The sequence below is a fragment of the Lissotriton vulgaris genome, chromosome 12 (assembly GCF_964263255.1).
Source record: "Lissotriton vulgaris chromosome 12, aLisVul1.2, whole genome shotgun sequence".
Taxonomy (NCBI): Eukaryota; Metazoa; Chordata; class Amphibia; order Caudata; family Salamandridae; genus Lissotriton; species Lissotriton vulgaris.
The window spans coordinates 739422653-739444244 of NC_141700.1; the positions used below are offsets into that span (position 1 = coordinate 739422653).

The 21592-nt window shown below is 44.4% G+C and overlaps 2 protein-coding genes across 2 annotated transcripts in view; both read left to right on the top strand.

Moving 5' to 3' along the window:
* The window catches only part of LOC147678472 (extracellular calcium-sensing receptor-like), a 73107-nt gene extending 57087 nt beyond the window's left edge, over positions 1-16020 (top strand). Inside the window, exon 6 of the mRNA XM_086945651.1 lies at positions 15095-16020. Within this exon, the coding sequence (XP_086801777.1) occupies positions 15095-16020 (926 nt within the window). The remainder of the gene's footprint in view (positions 1-15094) is intronic.
* Positions 16021-16161: 141 nt separating this feature from the next.
* The window catches only part of LOC147678474 (extracellular calcium-sensing receptor-like), an 86529-nt gene continuing 81098 nt past the window's right edge, over positions 16162-21592 (top strand). The window contains 1 exon segment of the mRNA XM_086945652.1: positions 16162-16173. Within this exon segment, the coding sequence (XP_086801778.1) occupies positions 16162-16173 (12 nt within the window).

Sequence of the window (21592 nt, forward strand, 5' to 3'; positions counted from 1 at the left end):
CTCTGGTTAGGAAGGCACAAGGGGCAGGCAGGATTGACAGGCCCAGGGCTATCTTAATATATGTTGGCAATTACTTACTCAGGCAGGAAATCTTGGATAAAGCGAAACCCGAGGCTAAGAGGGCAGTCAACAATATCACGTTTTTCGCAAGGCCTGACTTCTGTCATGTGACTGTAGAGATGAGATGGAGGTTGAGGCAGCTCATAGCCCCCTGCAGGCCCTAGGCTCAGAGGCTTTCGTATTGTATCCTGCCAAACTAAAAGTATTGACTAGGGGGCAAACAAGAATGTTCTTCCCCGGAGATAAAATCACAGGAATATGTGGATGAGCTACGTAGTGAACTAGGGCGCTGACATGCTGGGAACTAAAGGCTTCCTTAAAAAAAAAAAAAGGAGGGAAAGCAGGGGATGGGAACGCCAGGGCTTGGGCAAATATCAATAATTGAGTTAATAGAGGGGTGGTGGGCCAGGGTGATGGGGCACGTGCAGGCTGAAGCAGACACATATAGGTAATGCTTGACCTACTTGCCGGTCAGGTGGGGGGGAGGGGTCATGGGGAGGGGAGCGGGAGCAAGGGGGGAGGGGGAGAGGGGGAGAGGGGGGGACACATACAGCACATACAGCACAGCCCCTGTTTTCCTTTTTTAGCAACAGAGTCAGATAGGTATCTGGATGAACCTTTTGATGTATTCTAGATTATTTGCAGAATAGCCTCAATTAATGTCTGCGGCTTGAATGATCCTCAGAAAAGGACTCGGGTGGCCGCATTGCTTAAAACAATGAGATTAGATATTGTATGCCTGCAGGAAACGCATGTCGAGGGAGGGAGGACATTTCTCCTAGACCACCTGGGCTTCAATGTGCTGGCTTGCACAAGGCAGGGATCTAAGACAAGGTGTGTGGCAATATTGGCCAAAGGGAGGGATAGTGTAGTGATTAAGAAACCTGAAGACCAGTGGGGTAGGTGGGTCATTACTGAAATAATGCATAAGGGGGTGAAGGTTACAATTGTCTCGGTATATGGCTCGACGGAGGATGACCCAGAGTTGTTTGAATACCTTGACACAGAGCTGGCGCATTGGCCAGAACCAATAATATGCTGTGGGGATTTCAACATTAGCATGCCCTCTGGTAGTGGAGTACAAGCAGGTCAGGGATACGCTGGTAGGAAAAAAATTGTATTTCGAGCTGTCACTGCCATGGCACAAAATAACTTACTTTGTGATGCATGGGCAGGGCTTCACCCGCAGGTAGATGGTACCACATTTTACTCCGCACCCCACAGAATTTTGGCAAGACTAGATTATTTTTTATTCTCCAACTCCGTGCTGGCAAAATCCAGAATTCTGAAATATCCGAGGATCATATCAGACCACAGCCCTCTGGTCCTGGCGATTAGTCTGGAGGGGGTGGCAGCTAGGGATAAAGGCTGGACATTTGAGAGAGCTCTCCTGAAGGACTCAGAATATATCACGCATATGAATAAGTGGGTACAGGAGTTTTGGGAGTTTAATAGAGAGAGTGCATCAGCGGGAGTTGTGTGGGATACGTTTAAGGCAGGGGTCCGGGGGGAGACAATGAGCTATACTTTGTCTAATCAGAAACTGGAAAGACCAGGGTAGAGCAGCTGGTGAGGACAATTGGGCAGGCAGAGGAAGAACTGAGTTTACTAATACAGCAGAATGCACCTCTGGAATAGCAGCTACGTAGAATTATTCAGCTTAAAGCGGAGGTGGTAGAGGATATTAGCAGTAAGGCGGCGGCAAAATATTTAGTTAAAAAAGAGCAAGCGTTTGAATTAAGCGAGAGAGTCGGGCATATCCTGGCAGTCCGGACAAGGCAGCAATTAGCCTCGGGGGAGATTAAGGAGATTATGGACAATCAAGGGACTCTTACGAGGGACGCAGAGGGAATTAGAGAAGTCTTCAGACAATTCTATGCAGAGCTATATAGTATAGAAGATGGTTGCGGAGGAGTAGGAATAATGGAGTACCTAAATCTGAGTGTAGATGGAACTATCCTGCACGTCTCGGCTGAAGATAAGGCAGCTTTAGAGGCCCCGATCTGCCTAGAAGAAGTGCCTAGAGCAGTTGGAGACCTCCCGGCTGGGAAGGCGGCAGGCCCGGATTTGTTGCCAGTTGAATTCTATAAGGTATTTCAAGGGGTGATTGTCGTAGAGATGCTGAATGTGTTGCTGCAGGCTTAACAGGGGAATTCCATCCCGAAATCTTGGGGTGGAGCAGATGTTATTGTCATTTAAAAAAAAAGGAAGATCTCTACAGCCCCAGGTTCTTACAGGACAATCACCTTGAGGAACGCTGATTCAAAATTTTACTCAAAGATTCTAGCCAACAGGCTAGCAAAAGTGATCGAGGGCTTGGTTAGTGGTACCCAGCACGGGTTCATTTCGGGGAAGGGAACCATGCACCATATTAGGCAGGTAATCAGCCTGTTTGATGCCACGGGGGTCCCAGGGGATCCTATCGCAGCTCTCTTTTTAGATGCCGAGAAGGCGTTCGATAGGGTTTCCTGGGACTATTTATGGGCGGTACTTCTCCACTATGGGATAGGTGTAGGTTATGTTCAAGCGATCCAGGCACTGTATGCAGGGCCAACAGCTAGGATTAAGATAAACAGGGGGTACACAGCCTTGGTGCAGATCTCTAGAGGGACAAGTAAGGGGTGCCCAGCTTCACCACTATTGTTTGCGCTGTATATGGACGCCCTGCTTAGGAGGCTAGAAGCCAATGACAACATACCCGCAGTGATTATAAACCACAGGCAATATAAAACATTCGCCTACGCGGATGATGTGGCAATTGTTTCACCTAATCCCACATTAGCCATTTGTGAGATCGAAGTGGAAGCTCAGCGGTTCGGGGAGGCTTCAGGCTATAGGTTAAATAGAGAGAAGACCCAAATAGTCAAGAACTCACATGCTATCTGTAGAGACCATCGGGTAGTGAAATCCGCCGTATATCTGAGGGTTGAGATCTCCGCAGAATTAGATGACATAGTAGGATGCAATATGACACCACTAATGGCTAAAGTATCCTCAGATCTGGCACGAATGAATAACTTGCATCTAACTCTGGTAGGATGTACGAATGTGATTAAAATGATTATTTTGCCCAAGTTTTGATATTTTTTTAGGGCAATCCCATTGTTTTTTTAATCTAGCTGGTTTGGTAAGCTAGAGTCGGTGTTGAATAAGTTTATATGGGCCCATGGAAAGACAAGGAGGGCATATAGATACATTTCCCTTCCCAGGGATATAGGAGGATGGGGGGCCCCAGATTTCAGGCTGTACTATTGGGCAGCCACTATACAATATATGCAGGGTATGATAGGAGGTGGTGGGCTGGAGCCTAGTATCACGGCTAATTCTACAGAGGTCTATGCTACTGTTCTTGGGACCGAAGCGGAGAACGCATTTCTTAATTGTCTGGATTTATCATATTTTAAAAGGACACGGTTCAAGACAGTAAGGGCTGCACATAAAATATGGGACGCCTTTTTAAAGAGAGCTGGATTAGGAAGATATCATAGATACATTTGGCTCTATAAAAACAGATCCCTCCCCTCAGAGATCTTTTCAGATTCAGTCATGGCAGAAGGAACATTGGAAAATTGGGTGATTTATTCGGCCCCCAGGGAATTGCTCAATTTGCGGAACCACAGGTTAAGTTTAATATAAGCAGGAATAGCTTTTTTAAATACCTGCAGGTTTGCAGCTTTTTGTGTAATAAGCGGGGGGGGGGTTGGCAATAATAGTCATATAATAACAATAATAATAGCATATGGGACTTGATAGAAAGGGGAGGGGGGGTATCGATTCGCAGTGTTTATGCAAACCTGATTATCACTAAGCCAGATGATATGGAGAAGCACAGTGGCAAATGGGTGAACAAACTGGGGATCGAAATGGTTAGGTTTCAAGATTCTCTGGAGTTAGGATGTACAGTGTTGTGTTCAGCCCCGCTGCAATCTCAGCACTACAAAACACTCTTCTTGCTCCACTACACACCAGCGAGAATAGCCCAGTGGGGTGGCACTTCAGGGACGACGTGCTTTCGCTGTGATGCACCAGAAGCTCATATTATACACATCTTTTCTACATGCCCACAATTGTATACGCTCGTGTAAGGTATTGAGCATTTTCTATCACAGGTCATAGGGGATAGCATCATCCTTACTCCAGGGTTAATGGTGCTAGGAGTTGCAGCTGAATACTCTGGTATTTATACAGAATTTCTATTCCTAGCTTTGGGGATCTTAAGATTACTGCTCGCCAGGGCATGGCTGGATAAATCTCCCCCAACTATGCAGCAATGGCTTGCCAGTTGTTGGCAGTTTACAATCTGGAAAAAGGAATATACGACAGGAAAGGCAAAAGGGGGAGAGCATTAGGGAGGAAGATTTGGAAACCATTAATGTTGTGGAAAGGGGATAGGGTGGAGGTATAGTGGAGGGATGATAGTAATGGTATACAGGAGTTATTGGAACCTGCTAAAAAAATGTGTTTTTCGTTTATTTAATTTTATGTTTGTGACCTTTGTTGCTCTGTTTGCTAAATCATTTCTATTTTTTTCTATAAATATGCTGTGCTGTGCTGTATGTGATAACATTCTTCTCAATAAAAATATATATAAAAAAAAGAAACTCTAAGAAGATCAATTCAATTCTTTCTTTATTCCTTCCAAAGATAGGTCATAAAAGATACACTATATTAAAAACATCATATAAAATCATACATGTCACAACAATACAAAACTAATTTTCCATTTAAAAAGAGTACAACAGCAAGCAAATACTGTAATTTTTCTCGGAACTAAAGTGACAATGCAAAGCGATTGGGTTCATAAGTAGCATCAGATATTATCTAATAGTGCAAAAGACAACAACAGCCATCAGTAGCAGCAAATAAATAACCAATAATTCATGAATAATAAAAATCAATCCTTAAAGGGGTTAGCAGCAGGGGTGGAAATTTTAGAAGCAATACAGATATAATCCATACAGGAGAATGGTTAAATGCATTGGAATTAAAACAGCATGCTTCTTCTCTTTTCTAAAATACACTTCAAAAAGCTCCCAACAGCAAAGCAAACATCATGGTTATTGAGTTGCTGCAGAAAATACTAAGCCGCTTTGCACTTGGAAAATTTTTGTCAGCGCAAAAGAGGTATTAAACATTTCCTGGTAAATGGAAGATAAAACTGACAAAAAAAGACAAAATGTAAAATGGTTTGATTCGAATGCCCATCACAAGGGCAGGTAGTAATAGATTCAGAAGAATACTGAGCCAAGGAAAGCATACCAACCACCAAAGCGACCCCATCCTGAATCTAGTTAACAAATTTATTTTGCGTGCATTATTTACATATAGTAAATACGGGGCAATATAGGGAGGTACTTGTATAAGACAATAATCCCTGACAGTGGGTTTGGCTACTTCCGACAGTGAAGTGAAGTGAAGTGAAAAAATACTTATATAGCGCGCTACTACTCCAGGGAGTATCTTGGCGCTTAGATTCCTGAAAGGACAGAAAAGATGTAATAAAGGTGGATGAGAGATACACCTGGCTACGTAGCATATCCTAAGAGCCTCATACATTCAGGGTTGGCCAGTGAGTAAATCCAAGTCTTTAGCAGCTTTCTGAACTTGGATTCAGTAGTGGCTTGACGTAGACAGGGAGGTGCCTTATTCCAGGCTTTCGCTCCAATGACCGCCATGGATTTGCCTCCTCTTGTTACCATTTTGAACCTGGGAACGTGCAGCAGGTTCGCGTTGGAGGACCTAAGGACTCGGAGAGGTTGATAATGTCTAAAGTATTTACCCAAATAAAGTGGACCATGATGGTAGAAGGCTCTGTGAGTGATGATGAGCACTTTAAACAGTATGCGCTTGTGTATAGGAAGCCAATGTAGTGTGTTCAATGCTGCGGAGGCTGAGGATTTCCTAGGTAGTCTGAGGACCAGTCTGGCAGCTGCGTGTTGGACCATTTGAAGCTTATGCCGGGCAGATTTATTGAGTTCTGCATAGAGGCTGTTGCAGTAGTCCAACCTGGAATTTATGAGGGCTACAGCTACCGTGCGTCTGGCACTCAGGGGGAGGAAATCAAAGAACTTTCTCAGGCTTCTGATGATACCGAAGCATGTACCTGCTACTTCCTTAGCCTGCTGATTGAAAGTAAGGGCACTGTTAAATTTTATTCCAAGATTTCGTGCAGCAATGATAGTATTGGGGGGGGGGGTTCTGCTTTTTCGGGCCACCAGTCCTGGGGCGTAAAGAAGTTGTTGGGGCCGAAAGGGAGGATCTCAGTCTTGGAAGAGTTACATTTTAGGTGGTTAAGAGACATCCACTTGAAGATTGCTGACAGGCAGTCTTTAAGTACTTGCTCTGCGTTGGTATGATTTTTATCGAGAGTCAGAACAAGTTGAGTGTCGTCAGCATAGGCGACAGTACTAATGTTAAAGGATGTTATTAGTTTAAGTAAGGGAACCATATACAAGTTAAACAGGGTAGGGCTTAAACTAGAGCCCTGAGGAACTCCTGTTTTTATCAGGTTTTCTTCTGAGGAGTGATCGCCCAGCCTGACAATCTGACGCCTATTGGCAAGGTAGTTTTTAAACCATTCGAACACGGTTCCTGCTATGCCAGCATTGGTAAGGCGATGTAAAAGGATAGCATGGGATACCGTGTCGAAAGCCGCTGAGAGATCTAAAAGGATCAGGACAGCCAATTTGCCCTGATCCAAAGCAGCACGTATGGTTTCAGTAGATGATAAAAGCGCCGATTCAGTAGAATGGTGAGTCCTGAAACCTGCTTGACATGGGTGGAGAATGTCATTGTTTTCAAGGAATGCCATCAGTTGTTTGTTGGCAAAAGTTTCCGTGATTTTGCAGATGGCAGGAAGTAAAGAAATGGGGCGTAAATTAGATAAGATGGTGGGGTCCTGTAATGACTTTTTCTGTAAGGGTTTTACTGTCGCTACCTTCCACTGGGCCGGGATCTCTCCTGATTGTAAAGAAGAGTTGATGATAGCATTAATATAGGGATTAACCTCCTGTACAATGGATTTAAGAAAAGTAGGGGGACAGGGGTCGGAAGGGGAACCTGATTTAAGTGCAGAGATTCCCTGTAAAGAATCTTCAAGACTGATATGATCAAATTTTTCCCATCTGGGAAGTTGGGAGTTAGACACCGTCTCAATATCAGATTCTACTATTAGAGGATGAGGAAAATCCTTAATGAGCGTGTCAATTTTTTGTGTGAAATAGTTAGCTATGTTGTCAGATAAGGTTTGGGACGGAGGAATGTCATGGGTTGATATTTTAGGTTTCGTAAAGGTGTTAACGATTTAAAAAATTTCTTTTTGTTTGTTGTTGGCTGCTTCAATTTGAGAAGTAAAATAGTTAGTTTTCGCAGCTTTAATGGAGATCTGGTACGCTTTCCTAGCTGTTTTGTAGATGGTTTTGGAGTCAATACCATAATTTCGTCTCCATTTACGTTCTAATTTTTTGACTACAGCCAATTGATCTTTTAAGGTATCTGAAAACCAAGGAGCAGAATTTTTGCGATTTACTGAGGGAAGTTTTGTTTTTTGTAGATGACTAAGTTTGCTGCCGATTTCTGTCATCCAACCTACAATGTTTTGGTAATCTATGAGGGTATTACCAGACAACGGGGGTTTGCTATCTTTAGCCCAGCTAATGAGATCAGGATGGCTCATAATTTTGCCCCAATTGGGTGAGGGGGTCCCTTTATCAGTTGTTTTCTTGGACAGTGTTTGACTTCTTAAAAATTTGATGTTGAATTCAATAAAATAATGATCCGTCCAGGTCAAAGGTAAGGGATTTTTTACCACCAGTGTATCCAGATTGGAACTAATACAATCAAGGGAGTGTCCAGCTTTATGGGTAGCTCCAGAGGTCTTAAGTGTCAGTCCTAGAATTTGCAGAGTTTCTTTAAAACAGGAAACATTATTATCAGTAGGGTTATCTAAGTGAAGATTGAGATCGCCCAATAAAGTGAAATTGGCGCATCTGACAGTCATATCACTCAGAACCTCCCCTACACTTGTGAGAAACTGCTGGGGATTTTGCGGGGGACGGTAGAGCAGTGCTCCTGAAAAAGTGAAAGTATCATGTAATTGAATGCTAAAAAACATACTTTCAGCTTCTACAATGTCAGGAAGTTCCCTGATGGTGCATTTGAGGGCATCTCTATAGATGATTGCTAAACCGCCACCACGCTGTTTCGCGCGATCTTGTCTGCAGATGGCGTAGCCGGGGGGAACAGCCTGAACAAGGTCAGGATTAGACCAATTCCGTAGCCAGGTTTCAGTTATAAACAAACAGTCCAGTTCGTTTTCACTGATCAAATCAAATATATGAAGTGCATTTTTGCACATGGAGCGGGCATTTATAAGCCCACTTTTAAAGAAGTTGGCTGACATGCAGTTGTCCATAGGATGATAAGGTACTAAGCATTTTCGACAAGTAAAACAACAAACTGGACCCACCCATTTGTCGACATTAAGAGCATGGTGGCAGTTGGTACAGGAAGAGTTCAGGGATAAGAGAAAATCTCTTGAATAATGCATCACCTGGGTATTATGGGTGGCCCTAGGCCCGGCCTCGGCGCGGACGAGCGCAGATGAGCTAGACTCAGGCTCGACTCCGGCGCGGCTATGGCGCGCTCGCTGCTCGCGTTCGCTGCGCGAAATGATGACCTTCTCCTTTTGTAGTCCCTTCAAGAGCGCAATGGCGCTGGGACTTGTAGTTTTTCAATCTGAACCTTTGTGGGGCTGATCGCGCGTCTCCAACCACAGCCTTTTAATCTGTGAGCTAGAGGAGTGAGGCGCTTTCAGGCGGTAAGTGTATTAAAATACACAACAAATTTAAAACACACTTGTACGACGCAAATAATAATTAGCAAATGCAGAGTAATTTTAAAATGTTACAGCCTATCACCCGGCTTCCGCCTCAGGTGAGAATGCGTGCTAATAGCGCGAATGTCAGATGCAGATTAGGTAGGGTTAGTGGCCAGGCTTCTGCCTCCGATTGTAAAAGGAATCTAGAATCAGTTCCCTAGACGATTCTTTATGTTTTCGAAAGCCCACCAAAACCCTCTGTCGATCCCCTTTGCCAATTAGAGCTGGGTGCTCAAACAAAGAGGAGTAACCAAATTCTGTAAAGCCGGTTTTATTGTATTGGAGCCAGAAGATCTTAAAACTGCTGCAAGCACCAGAAATCGAAAGGCACTTACTTTCCAGGAGGGCCTTATAGTGATAAATGCATGACAAATTGCCAGTAAGATGTGAGCAGAGCTGTAACTTAGAGGCTCAGAATGAAGATGCAACTCTAACTAAATTAAATGATATTAGGAGATAAATACTTTGGCACTAGTTTGAGTGACAGGACGAGCTCCACCACTCTACGGGCCAGGTCAGTCACAATGACTCCAGTCATACTAAGCACTTTACATGCAGCTGATGTCTTTGATAAGACTTTGTGGGTCACTGTGTAGATGAGGATTGAAAATTATGAATCGCAAGTAACAAAAGCATCATGATGACAAAAGCATGACCCTCCTGAGCTACCCACATAAAAAACTGTTCTGCCATATGCAGAATATACAATTTTTGCAGCAGGCATGTTAACCCTCTGTGCTACTGGTGAGTCAAAAGTTGCACAAAACAACTCTGATTTCTCTCCAGCAGGAACATGATTAATCACCATGTTATCTTTTACTTACTGACGAAGTCACTGAGTCAGGCGTAAATCATTTGTGCTGCTTGGTCTGGTCGCTGCAGCTGGAGCATGTGGGGTCACGCACTGCAGACAGGAGCTCTGACAGTGTTCTGATGTGCTAGAGACAGGAGTCAGTTACCATTCCTGAGTGGGCAGCTGGCACAATAACACAGATGACCCATCTGCAGCTGTAGATTGAGGTGCCTTTAGAGGCACGGTACCCTCTCTCAGTCTCATCATAACTGGCACAGCCACCAGTGCAGCCCCATCACCAGGGGAGCGGAACACTGTCGAGGAGGTCATGGAGGTCAATCAGTTATTACGTCTTCCTGTGGCAAGAGCAATGTGTGGCCTTGGCAGGCATTTGAAATTAAAACATCTTGGGCCTCATTTATGAAAAGTGACGCATCGCATGGCAGAAAACAGCGATGCATCACTTTTCATTGCGACCTCCTTGCGACCCCAATGATGCGTCATATTTACAATATGACGCATCATTGCGCAAGGAATTACAGATACGTCACTATTTCTGACGTATCTGTAAGCGCAAAAGTGACGCATTGCTGGAGTGTGTCACAAAAGTGACGCAACTCCAGCAATGCGTTCTTTCACATGGGGTGAGCAGTAGCAGGACGCAACATTGGTCCCCGCGGCACCAGTCTCTATCACACAACCTGACTGGGCCATTGGAAGGTGCCTAGAAAATGAGGTCAGGTCTGAGAGCAGGGCCGCAGGGCAATCAATCTCCAAGGTGAAACATGTAGCAGCCTGCCAGCAGCAGCTGTTGCTAGCTCTGCCAGCCGAGCCCCAAGCCTGCGGGAGCAGCGGGAGCATGCCACAGCACGCTGCCAGCCACTCTAGTGTATAAGTGCATTAGGCAGCACTAACTGCTTGACAGATGAGGTGCTATGCTTATAATGCATGACAATGCATTTCAGTGCAGTGATGCGGAGCACCTCAGTGAAATGTGTTAGCCTAACGCCTGAAACGTGGTACTTGGAAGGACCGAATTTTGAAGATAAATCATACCGCCAATTACAAAAAATCCTCTTTATTTAGTTTAACATATAAACATTGATTAAAGATTTATTTCAAAATTAAGGTAATAGTGCTGTTGCATGTTTTATCTGTTCTACATTTAAAATAAATATATCCAATTAATTTACATTACTATTTAACATAAAGTATTAAAATATTTTTACCCTTTTTTTGAGTTATATTAACTTTTTAACTTTTTCCTAAACTTTACCACAGGGAGACTCAACAGTTGGGGCAAAGTGTATAGAAAATGTAAAAAGCTTGTTAAACTGTATAATAGAATTATAGCATTGTGCAAGTTGAATTAGAGCCTTTGGTGGAAGAGGAAGTGAGGCCATTGGTCAAAGGAACTCTTCAACATCGTCAAAGAGCTCTCCAACCCCAACGCCGGAAACAACGACATCACCCCTTCGCAAGACCTCTGCAACTGCCTCGCCTCCTACTTCCACAACAAGATCGCGGACATACACAACTGCTTCAGCACCCAACCGTCGCACGCCACGACGGAACCACCGCCCCCCACCACCACCCTCCGCGCCTGGACCCCGATCAGCACCGAAGACACCATCCGCACGATGAACTCCATCCACTCCGGATCTCCGACCGACCCCTGCTCTCATCACGTCTTCAACAAGGCCGACTCTGTCATCGTACCCCACCTGCGGGACATCATCAACACCTCCTTCGACACCGCTACCTTCCCGGAGAGTTGGAAACACGCCGAACTCAGCGCTCTACTAAAGAAGCCATCAGCCGACCCCACCGACCTCAAGAACTACCGCCCCATCTCGCTGCTCCCGTTTCCTGCAAAACTCATCGAGAAGACCGTCAACAAGCAGCTGGCCGCCTTCCTAGAGACAAACGGATCCCTCGACCTCTCGCAGTCTGGCTTCCGGGCCAACCACAGCACCGAGACCGCCCTGATCGCAGCCACCGACGACATCCGAGCCCTGCTCGACAACGGAGAAACAGCGGCTCTCATCCTCCTAGACCTCTCCTCGGCCTTCGACACTGTCTGCCACCGTACCCTAGTGCAGCGCCTCAGCAATGTCGGAATCCAGGAGAAGGCACTGGAATGGATCATCTCGTTCCTCGCCGGAAGGACGCAGAGAGTCCGCCTCCCCCCGTTCAGATCAGATGCCACCGAAGTAATCTGCGGCGTTCCTCAAGGCTCCTCGCTCAGCCCAACCCTCTTCAATGTCTACATGAGCCCCCTCGCAGCCATCGCATGCCAACAGAACCTCAACATCATCTCCTACGCTGACGACACCCAGCTGATCCTCTCCCTCACCAACGACCCCGCCACCGCCAGAGCCAACCTACACGAAGGGATGACAGACGTAGCCAAGTGGATGATGAACAGCCGCCTGAAACTGAACTCGGACAAGACGGAAGTCCTCATCCTGGGATCTTCACCCTCCGCCTGGGATGACTTCTAGTGGCCCCCCGCCCTGGGTAGCGCCCCCAAACCAACAGACCACGCACGCAACCTGGGCTTCATCCTGGACTCCTCCCTCTCCATGACCAGACAAGTCAACGCCGTCTCCTCGTCGTGCTTCAACATCCTGCGCATGCTACGTAAGATCTTCCGGTGGATCCCCACCGAGACCAGGAAGACTGTCACCCAGGCCCTCGTCACCAGCCGTCTGGACTACGGCAACTCCCTCTACGCCGGAACCACCACCAAACTCCAGAAGAGACTCCAGCGGATCCAGAACGCCTCAGCATGACTCATCCTGGACATCCCCCGTCGCAGCCACATCTCCGGACACCTGAGAGATCTGCACTGGCTCCCGGTCAACAAAAGAATCACCTTCCGCCTCCTCACCCACGCACACAAAGCCCTACACAACCAAGGCCCAGGATACCTCAACTTCTACGCACCCACACGCCAGCTTCAATCGACCGGCCACGCCCTCGCCGCCGTCCCCCACATCCGAAGAGCCACCAAAGGAGGAAGGTCCTTCTCCTACCTGGCCGCCAAGACTTGGAACTCCCTCCCGACCCACCTCCGCCTGACCCAGGACCACCTTGCCTTCAGGAAGCAGCTCAAACCCTGGCTGTTCGAGCAGTAGCGGAACCCCCCTCCCCTAGCGCCTTGAAACCCTCCGGGTGAGTAGTGCGCTATATAAATGCTTTGATTGATTGATTGATTGAGTGATTGCAGAGATCACCAGCCTGCATGCCAAGGTGGTTCGTCTTGTCTGTTTGGAGGGCAGTGAGGGAGAAAGAGTCTGGCTGACTGGCAAAGTTGCTTTATATACAGCTGATTTTGTTGTGGAAGAATTGGGAGAGCTGGTTGCAGAGGACTTGGGAGAGGATGACGATGGTGTCACTGGCAGCTGAGGAGGTGACGTATTTTATGATAGTGAACATTTCTTTGGAGTTGTAGGTGCTTTTCATGATAAGGTGAGTCAATTCAGAGTGCTTGGTGTCTTTGATTTACTAGTGGTCGTGTCAGAGGGGTGTTTTCAAGGTTCTTCTTTTGTTATCATCATGTATAAGCCTCCAAATGTGCTCCAGCTGCTTGAAGTGGCCTTTGTAGAGTCTGAGGCCTTCCATGTTACAGAATGCTTGTGGTATTGGTCTCGAGGGTGCAATGGTTTTGAATGGTGATAATCCAGTCATTGAATTATTGAGTGCAGGAGGTTTTTTATTGGAATTGTGGGTAGTTGTTTTGGAGTTCAGTGGACAAAGCTTCTTCCAAGATGCAGCTTTAGTTGTACCAGATGGTCTTTTGGGATGCTGGTCTGTGTTGTTGGGGGGGAGGGGGTGCAGGCTGAAGCTCATCAGGGAGTAATCCAGCTAGGTGAGGAGTGTGGGTAGGTCTACCGTGATGTTTTCAATGTTGGAGATGTTTGGGTCAAGGGGATGTCTTGCTATATGGGGGGGTCTTCACATGTTGGGTGAAGCTGATTGTGTTTAGGTCGTTTGTTCCAGCATTGGGGTACTGTGGTGAAAAAATGGGAGAGAAAAATGACTGGCTCCACAGCTGTAGCCAACACATAGGGCTTTCATCAAAGTAGAGATGGTAGAGATACATTTTGTACAGTCTTTGCTGGTATCCCTCAAAATTGGTGGCATCCAGCCAGAGGGCCAGAACTTCCTTTACTCTAATTCAATCTGAAATTGACACAAATATATCATAAATATTTGTTGAAGCATGTGGCACAGATCCTTCAAAAGGGTGATGACACTTATAGGAAAACCCTCAATTGATAAGGTTTTAACCCATGATGAGCTGGAAGTCCGTGAACGTTTTTGACTGCCTTGGGCAAGTTTTTTACACTGTTTATAGTGAGTCACTTGTACCCTCTCCCCATTTGCATTTTATGTCAGTAATAATGGCATCAGTTTCACCTCTAGCCTCTCTGGATTCAAGAAAGAATCATAGGAGTGACTGTGACAACCTCCTGTTCTTTGCTTGAACTTCTGAACCCACAGGTTTTTGAAAAGTAGTGTGAAGCATCTGCATAGTCTGACCTAAAGGATCTTCAAAAGTAGAGAGAAACAGAATCTGCAGAGTCTTACACAATTTTTTTAAATACAGGGTAAAAGCCGGTTAAAAAAATCAGACATTCTTGCTTAACCAAACCTCCATGACTAATATCACATACAGCCTTCCTCAAAAACACAGACATACCCTTACATGTGTGTCAATGTTCAAACCAACCTAATGCTGCAAAAAACAGTACCTGTACTTGGGGGTTCAGATTCTCATTACAGTTGAAGGCCGGCCTGTATTTTTAAAAGCATCTGCTATGTAACAATTACACTGTGAGAGCCTCTTGATTATATATTTTATATCTTAACTTGCCTTCTTAGTTGGACAATTTATCTGTGGGAAATTGGTGGGTACACATCCAGTATCTGTGGGTCTGCAAATGCAAGTATGTGTAATAAGGCTGTGAATGATAAAGGTTTGGGCTCAATATTCATTGTGTATTCAAAACAGCATGCATGGGGTTTCATGCCTTTCATAAAGGCTGCAAGACAGGCCTTCATAAATAAGAAGCCTAGTCACAAAAGGAAAACTCCCACTTGATGATTCACCATGCAGATCTCAGATAGTCAACCATGATCAAATTTTCGATGTTCGGAACAATATCTCCCCTGGGCCACATCTAGGACACTACACCAGCTCAAAAGTTAGTTCCCATCTTCTATCCATGTCAGACTTTTAAAATGTTAAGATTGTAGGAGAGGTAAAACTAATTATTCAACAGATGATGGTCAAGCTTGTTAGGTCTGCAAAATAGAGGCTTATTGTCTATAAACTCCATATTTCTTCTCTTTAGATTCCAGTGCCTGTTGGCAGTGTCCAGATGAACTGTGGCCCAATGAGCGAAAAAGCAAATGTGCTTCAAAGACAATAGAATATCTATCCTATGAGGAACCTTTGGGAGCAATCCTGGCCAGCATTGCATCTTTATCCTCCTCTTCAACAGCTGCAATTTTGTGTGTCTTCATCAAATATCGAGGAACACCAATTGTGAAAGCCAACAACCGGGAACTCACTTACTTTCTTTTGGTAGGGCTTGTGCTGGGTTTTCTCTCTAGCCTTCTCTTCATTGGAGTGCCTCAGACAACAACCTGCCTGCTCCGCCAACCAGCCTTTGGCATTATTTTTGTCTTCTGTGTGTCCTGCGTATTGGCCAAAACCATCATGGTGGTCATTGCTTTTAGAGCCACAAAACCAGACAGTAACATGAGGGTGTGGCTGGGTCCCAAGGTTCCCATTGCTACAGTTTGTCTTTGCACACTTGGTCAAGTTCTTATCTGTGTCTCTTGGATTCTGCTCTGCCCTCCCTTTCCTCAGAAGAACATGAAGCTGAAAATTGGGACAATCATCTTACAGTGCAACGAATGTTCAAAGATTGCGTTCTGGTGCATGCTGGGATACATCGGGTTATTGGCATGTGTCTGCTTCCTGGTAGCTTTTCTGGCACGGAAATTACCTGACAGCTTTAATGAAGCCAAATGGATCACGTTCAGTATGTTCCTCTTCCTTAGTGTTTGGATGTATTTCATTCTTGGCTATCTAAGCACACAGGGAAAATACATGGTGGCAGTGGAGATATTCGCGATTATATGTTCAAGTGCTGGGTTACTATTCTGCATATTCTTCCCAAAATGCTACATTATATTAATCAGACCAGATCTGAATACAAGAGAACAGTTACTTGGAAAAAGGACCGCAGGTGATAAAATGAAATCATCCTAGATACTTGGTCTATTACATGACGTAATATTGAAGGTTTAGGCTGCAGCCCTTTTATTCGAAATACATTGACCTCTGATGAGCCACAGAGACTATGCTAGTGAGACAAGTCATTACATTTCAAAACTGATTCTCTAATCAAACATGTTCATTGAGGTAAAAATGTTTAAAACAAAGGCATGCATCTGATGCTTTTGCAAGTGGAGTTTAAATGATGGTTGGCCTTGAGAACAATTACCTTAACCCCTTGGGCGTAGCCGCGATTCTGCGCCTGTGCGGCACATTCCGATCGCGGGTGCGGTCATGACGGCCGGGAGCTGTCATCAGCACACGAGCACTGTGTGCCATGACGGCTCCCGGCCGTCATCAGCATGGAAGGGGTTAAAATGTAGTACAGCCATGGAGTAGAATAATGCAAATCCATCTTCTGAAGTTCTGCTCTAGGTCTGGGATTAATTTTAATTACACTAGAGTAATCAGAGTAATAGTGGTAATTCTGACCAACTTTTTGGGCAGAACTGCCAATAATAACAAGATTACATCCACTTTGTATTTAGGAGTAATTTCGGGGAAAACCCCTACAGCAAAAACACATTTAGCAAGAATGAGAGGTAGCTGGTGATGCTGTTTATGTATAGTTGCATTTAGTGCTATTTCCATAGCGAAAAATACATCCTTGCTTCCTTTTTGGACACAAGGGTGCAGTTTGCGCCAAGAAATTATTGCTCAACGCTGAGAGTAAATTGGGGGTGAATCCCACCGCTTGCACACAGTGAGTGCGAACCGTTGCTCACGCTGCTGTTATTGTTCACTTGTATTGAGCGCTATTTTTAAATGCACAATGCCTCTCTATGTCCATTGTGGAAATGGGGGGGGGGGGCATTGTGGCACTAAGACTGTAGCGCTAAATGCAGAATTTGTTCTCTTGTGTATTTCTGTGTAATCTCACTGAATTGTAAGGTAGTTCTGTGTGGTTACTGTACATGGAACTTAGTGAGTTATGCCTTCCTCTAGTCTTCACCCATATAGAGGGGTGCCCATGAGTGCTGGATCCTTGTCAGATTTTTATGATAACCATGGAACATGTTAATGATTAACATTTTGATTCACTCTATATACATCTATTCCATGTACGTTTGCTAATATTTTGGGATTGGTCCTGAACAAGAACGACACTTAGCTAAATCAAAATCTCCAACTATGTGCTAGGGCAGAACTCTGGAAGATGCAGTAACAGGAAGTAACAGGAAGATGAAAGCAGACCTGAATCTTTGGTTCAACTCTAGATTGTGCTTTAGACCATTGATGGAATGGACTAGGTCACCTGCTGTTTTTCAATGAGATGCTGAGGCCCTCTGATTTTTGTCCCCCTAAGGAGAATGCAATTACACTGACATACCAAAAAGCAGTGTTTCCTTGTAGACTGGTGAAGACATATTTCACATCAAACAAAAAACTGTAAACTAGGGCCTTGCTAAAGTTTTTTTTCCTAAATTGTGATCCAGCCTTTCTGCCTCTTTGTACATTACTGGGGATTGTTTTGTTGATATTCCTCTTTTAGTACTGGTAAGCATCTTTTATGAGATATATTTTGCTTTGCTACACACTGAGGAAACAATACAGATACAATAACATGTTGAGCAGGACCACCTTCTCCTTGGCCATTAACCAATGAGAAGAAACAGTATGTCTGTTGTTTCTACCATATTCTCAGTTACGAACAACTTAATGAAATGTCCAGATGAAAAATGCAGTTTGTGTATCTGTGTGGTGCAAAGATCACAGAAACACTGATGCACCTGTTTAAATGGGGGTGTTCAAGCTAATTCATGCACATACTGAAATGTTCATCACATGGACCGAGGAGGATGCCTTGATCTTCACTGATTTTCTAATAGTGGTCCTCTCTGGTTTTCACCAAAGTGGTTTCTTCTTCCATTGAGAATCAATTACAGTTCAGAAGTCTCACCCATGACTTCCCAAGGTGCCTGCGGTTTGTGATTGCAGCATCCACCGCACAAGGAGCTTCCCCCAGGATTAAGCATGCTACCTCCATGGATGAGGGTCTACACATCATATAAAGGGTGTCTCCTGTGACCTGTGACCTGGAATCAGTCTCACTACCAGTATTTAGAACCGAGGAGCCAGATATGGAACTACACATGGTTTTTGTGAAGAATTATCGACTGGGAGAACATGTGCTGGACCGACAGATTTACTTTCTTTCCCCTCCTCTTCTTGTTCCTTTAGGACAAACATAAGTTATTTCAATTACACATATATTATTTTGTGTGAATATTCTTTCAGTAGCCCAGAGAGTCTCACACATACTGATATTCCTAAAGTATATAAATTATTATAGCAAATGTGAGAAGACACTACTCAGAGATGTTATTTAAGATATCAATCTTGTTTTTAGATATTCACTCTGACTTCGCAGAACCCAGTAGAGTAGATGGTAGCCCTTAGCAAATGAATCAGAATTGTGATAACCAGTGTTAGACCTGGCCCTCTCTGCAGGCTCACCCCCAAACGTGTTTCCTTTTACACCCCAATGTTTGTGAATTTTGTTTGTAGGCTTAAGGACTCTGTTCACTTTACTAGTACTATCAGTGCTAAGGTACTTGTGCTCTTTTCTTAAAAACATGGTTAAATTGGCGTATGCCCAATTGGTATATTTAATTTACCTGTAATTTCCTTGTAGAGTGGGGTACCATGCACCCAGGGCCTGTAAATTAAATGCTGCAAGGTTGTCTGCGGCACTTATTGACCCACCCACTTACGTAGCACCTTAAACATGTCCCAGGCCTTCCACTATACCCTGAATGCAGTTTTAAACTAGGGGTGGGTGAAATATTCTGCTGTCCTGTCCTCTACATCCTTTCATTCTATCTTCTCGCTTCTTAATGCTCTCTTCTTCACATCATGGCTGCTTTCTCTTTCTTTCAGATTTGTTCTCCTTTTCTTTTACTAAGCTCTGTCATATCTCTCTCCTCTCCTGTTTTTTCTTTCTCCTCTTTACTCCTGCTCTCTCTCTCCTCTATAACACTGCTGCTGCCTGTGACCCCTCTTGTCAGCCTGTACATGTCCCTGCTATTTTGAACTCTGCATTTTCCTGTTGTCTTTCCTAAAGAAGAGGAAGATGACGTGTGCTTTACTTTCTTACCTACACCGAGTGCAAAAACAAAATGTACACCAAATGAAAATTATTTTTCTGCATATATTAATCAGTGCAGTATAACTGGGTTGTTTGCAGAACAGGTAGCTGCTCGAGCACAGCAGGTGATGTCACTACTAGTGCTGCCTGTAATTAGTAGTTCCAGGGATGGCAACGGCATCGGCATCCACTGCTCAGCTTGCTGTGACCCTGCCTGCTACAGCACAGGCATTGTCCCCAGCCGTAATGCTGCCAATGCCGATAAGTATGGCGGTGGTGCCTACTGGACTCACGCACGCTCAGCAATTACCATGCTGGGGTGCAGCGCACAGATTCTACAGGTGACGCCATGGCGCACAAAAGTTGTGTTGGGCTACAGCTGCATCGAGCACGTTGAGGATAGCAGCAATGCAGGGCTGCAGGATATGCTACTCTGGCTACATAGCAAGTGGAAAGTCTACACTTTCGTTTATTCTTCCTCAAGAGCCCTCACTCCCAAGTTCCAAATGCGCTCTCAGAGCTTCCTTGCCTCAACTCCGTCTTGAGCCAGCCCCCAGCAACAATTATCCAATGGGAGGCTTAGGCTCAGGCAGTGGCATGGTGCAGCAGACTCTGGGAATAGAATGCAAGACATAGTTTGTAGATGACTACTTGAATTTGTGATCTACCAGATGACATCATCACTAACTTGGTGATACACAATCATGCCTGCCTGGACAGGCGTATGCTGGCCTGTCTATGAACATTTACCAGCCAGAAACCTGGCAATGTATGTTATTCCTTTTATTTTGAATTCGGACAATTAATATTGAGACCACCACCTGAAGGGTCAGAAATTGTAGCCCTGGCCCTGTGAAAGACGTGCAGGTGCTGAGCACCTGAAAGCTCCTGCTCAAATTAGGCACTATCCAAGAACCTTAAGATATGCTTAAATCCAAATATGGATGTCTCATTAAGAATAGCGGCATGTATCATGAAAAATTAGCTCGCCCTAAGAGGATAATGGTTGCACTCCTGAGTAGTGTAACAAGTCAAGGTGTCAAATTAGTAACAAACTCACCTAGCACCTACTCACTGAGATACCATACCTTAAGGAAACCCTAGCCCCCAGACCCAGCGTGACATATAGGAGGGGCAGGAATTTGAGAAATATACTGTGCCCCAGTTACATCACCACACAAAGGACTGCCACCTGGTGGTCTTCGCCAACGAAGGGCTTGTATACTTGTAAAAACTGTAAGGTTTGAAGATTGGGAAAGGATAAATCAAAATCCTTTAGTTTTAACACTAGTCGAATTTAAGATATCAACCACTTCATCAATTGCAACAAGAAATATGTCACCTAAGTCCTCAGCTGCCCACGTGATAAAATCTACTTGGGCAGCATGATAAGACCTCTGAAAATGAGGATCTAGGAGCATTTATGTGCAGTATGCAATGGTGATCATGAATACCCCATGACCTTTCACATGGAAGAAAACCATGCCCATAATAATAAATTATGGTTCATGGGTATTGATCTTGTACCAGTACACCCGAGAGGTGGGGATAGGTAACTATCCTTTAGAAAAAATGAAGCAGGTTGGATCTGTAAACTTTGCAGAGTGGAACTAGGGCATAATAGTGATGAGGAGATGCATTATTTTCTCTAAAAATGTATGGGGGACTATCCATCTTATTGCACCTCTAATATCCTCCCAAATTTAAATTTAATGCCAGAGTTTGATGCATATGGTTTGTTTTCTAAAGAGCCTAAATGCTGTTAACATGCTCTTACTGGGCTTAATGTATATGATTTGTTTTATAAGTAGCCTACATACTGTTAACATGCTCTAATTTGGATACCCATCACTAAGGCTTCCGGGCTCCAAATATTAACCTCACCTGTTTTAATCCCAGTTAAAGTTGCTGTAAAGTGAAAAGTGTTGTTATCCACCTGGAAAGGCCATGTAAATATAATGTTTCTGACTTTACTTTTCTTTTTCTCTGTCCTTCCATACTCCTTTCCCCTTTATTTGCCAAGTGTGAATGTGATCCTTACTGTGTAAATATTGGTATATACATACTATCTTCTCAATGGATTCCCTGATGAATATGCATAACCTAATTTTTATTCATTATGTCTCGTTTTCGTTGCCACAATAACTGGCTTTCCATCAAGCATGTATACCCCATAGATTAAACCATATGATATAGGATACACCATGCCTGCTCTCATTTTACGCATGAAGGAGGCTGTGACTGGGTTAACAATCCCTAATTTGGGACATGATACAGTTGGAGCCCGTATATATTCAGGCTGTTCTCTTGTGCATGGTAGCCTTTTATATAACTAAGCAGCTACCTACTTGGTTCATTACCTATTGCACTGATAATCTTTTTTAACGAAATTACCATTCTAAAATGGAGGTTAATCTC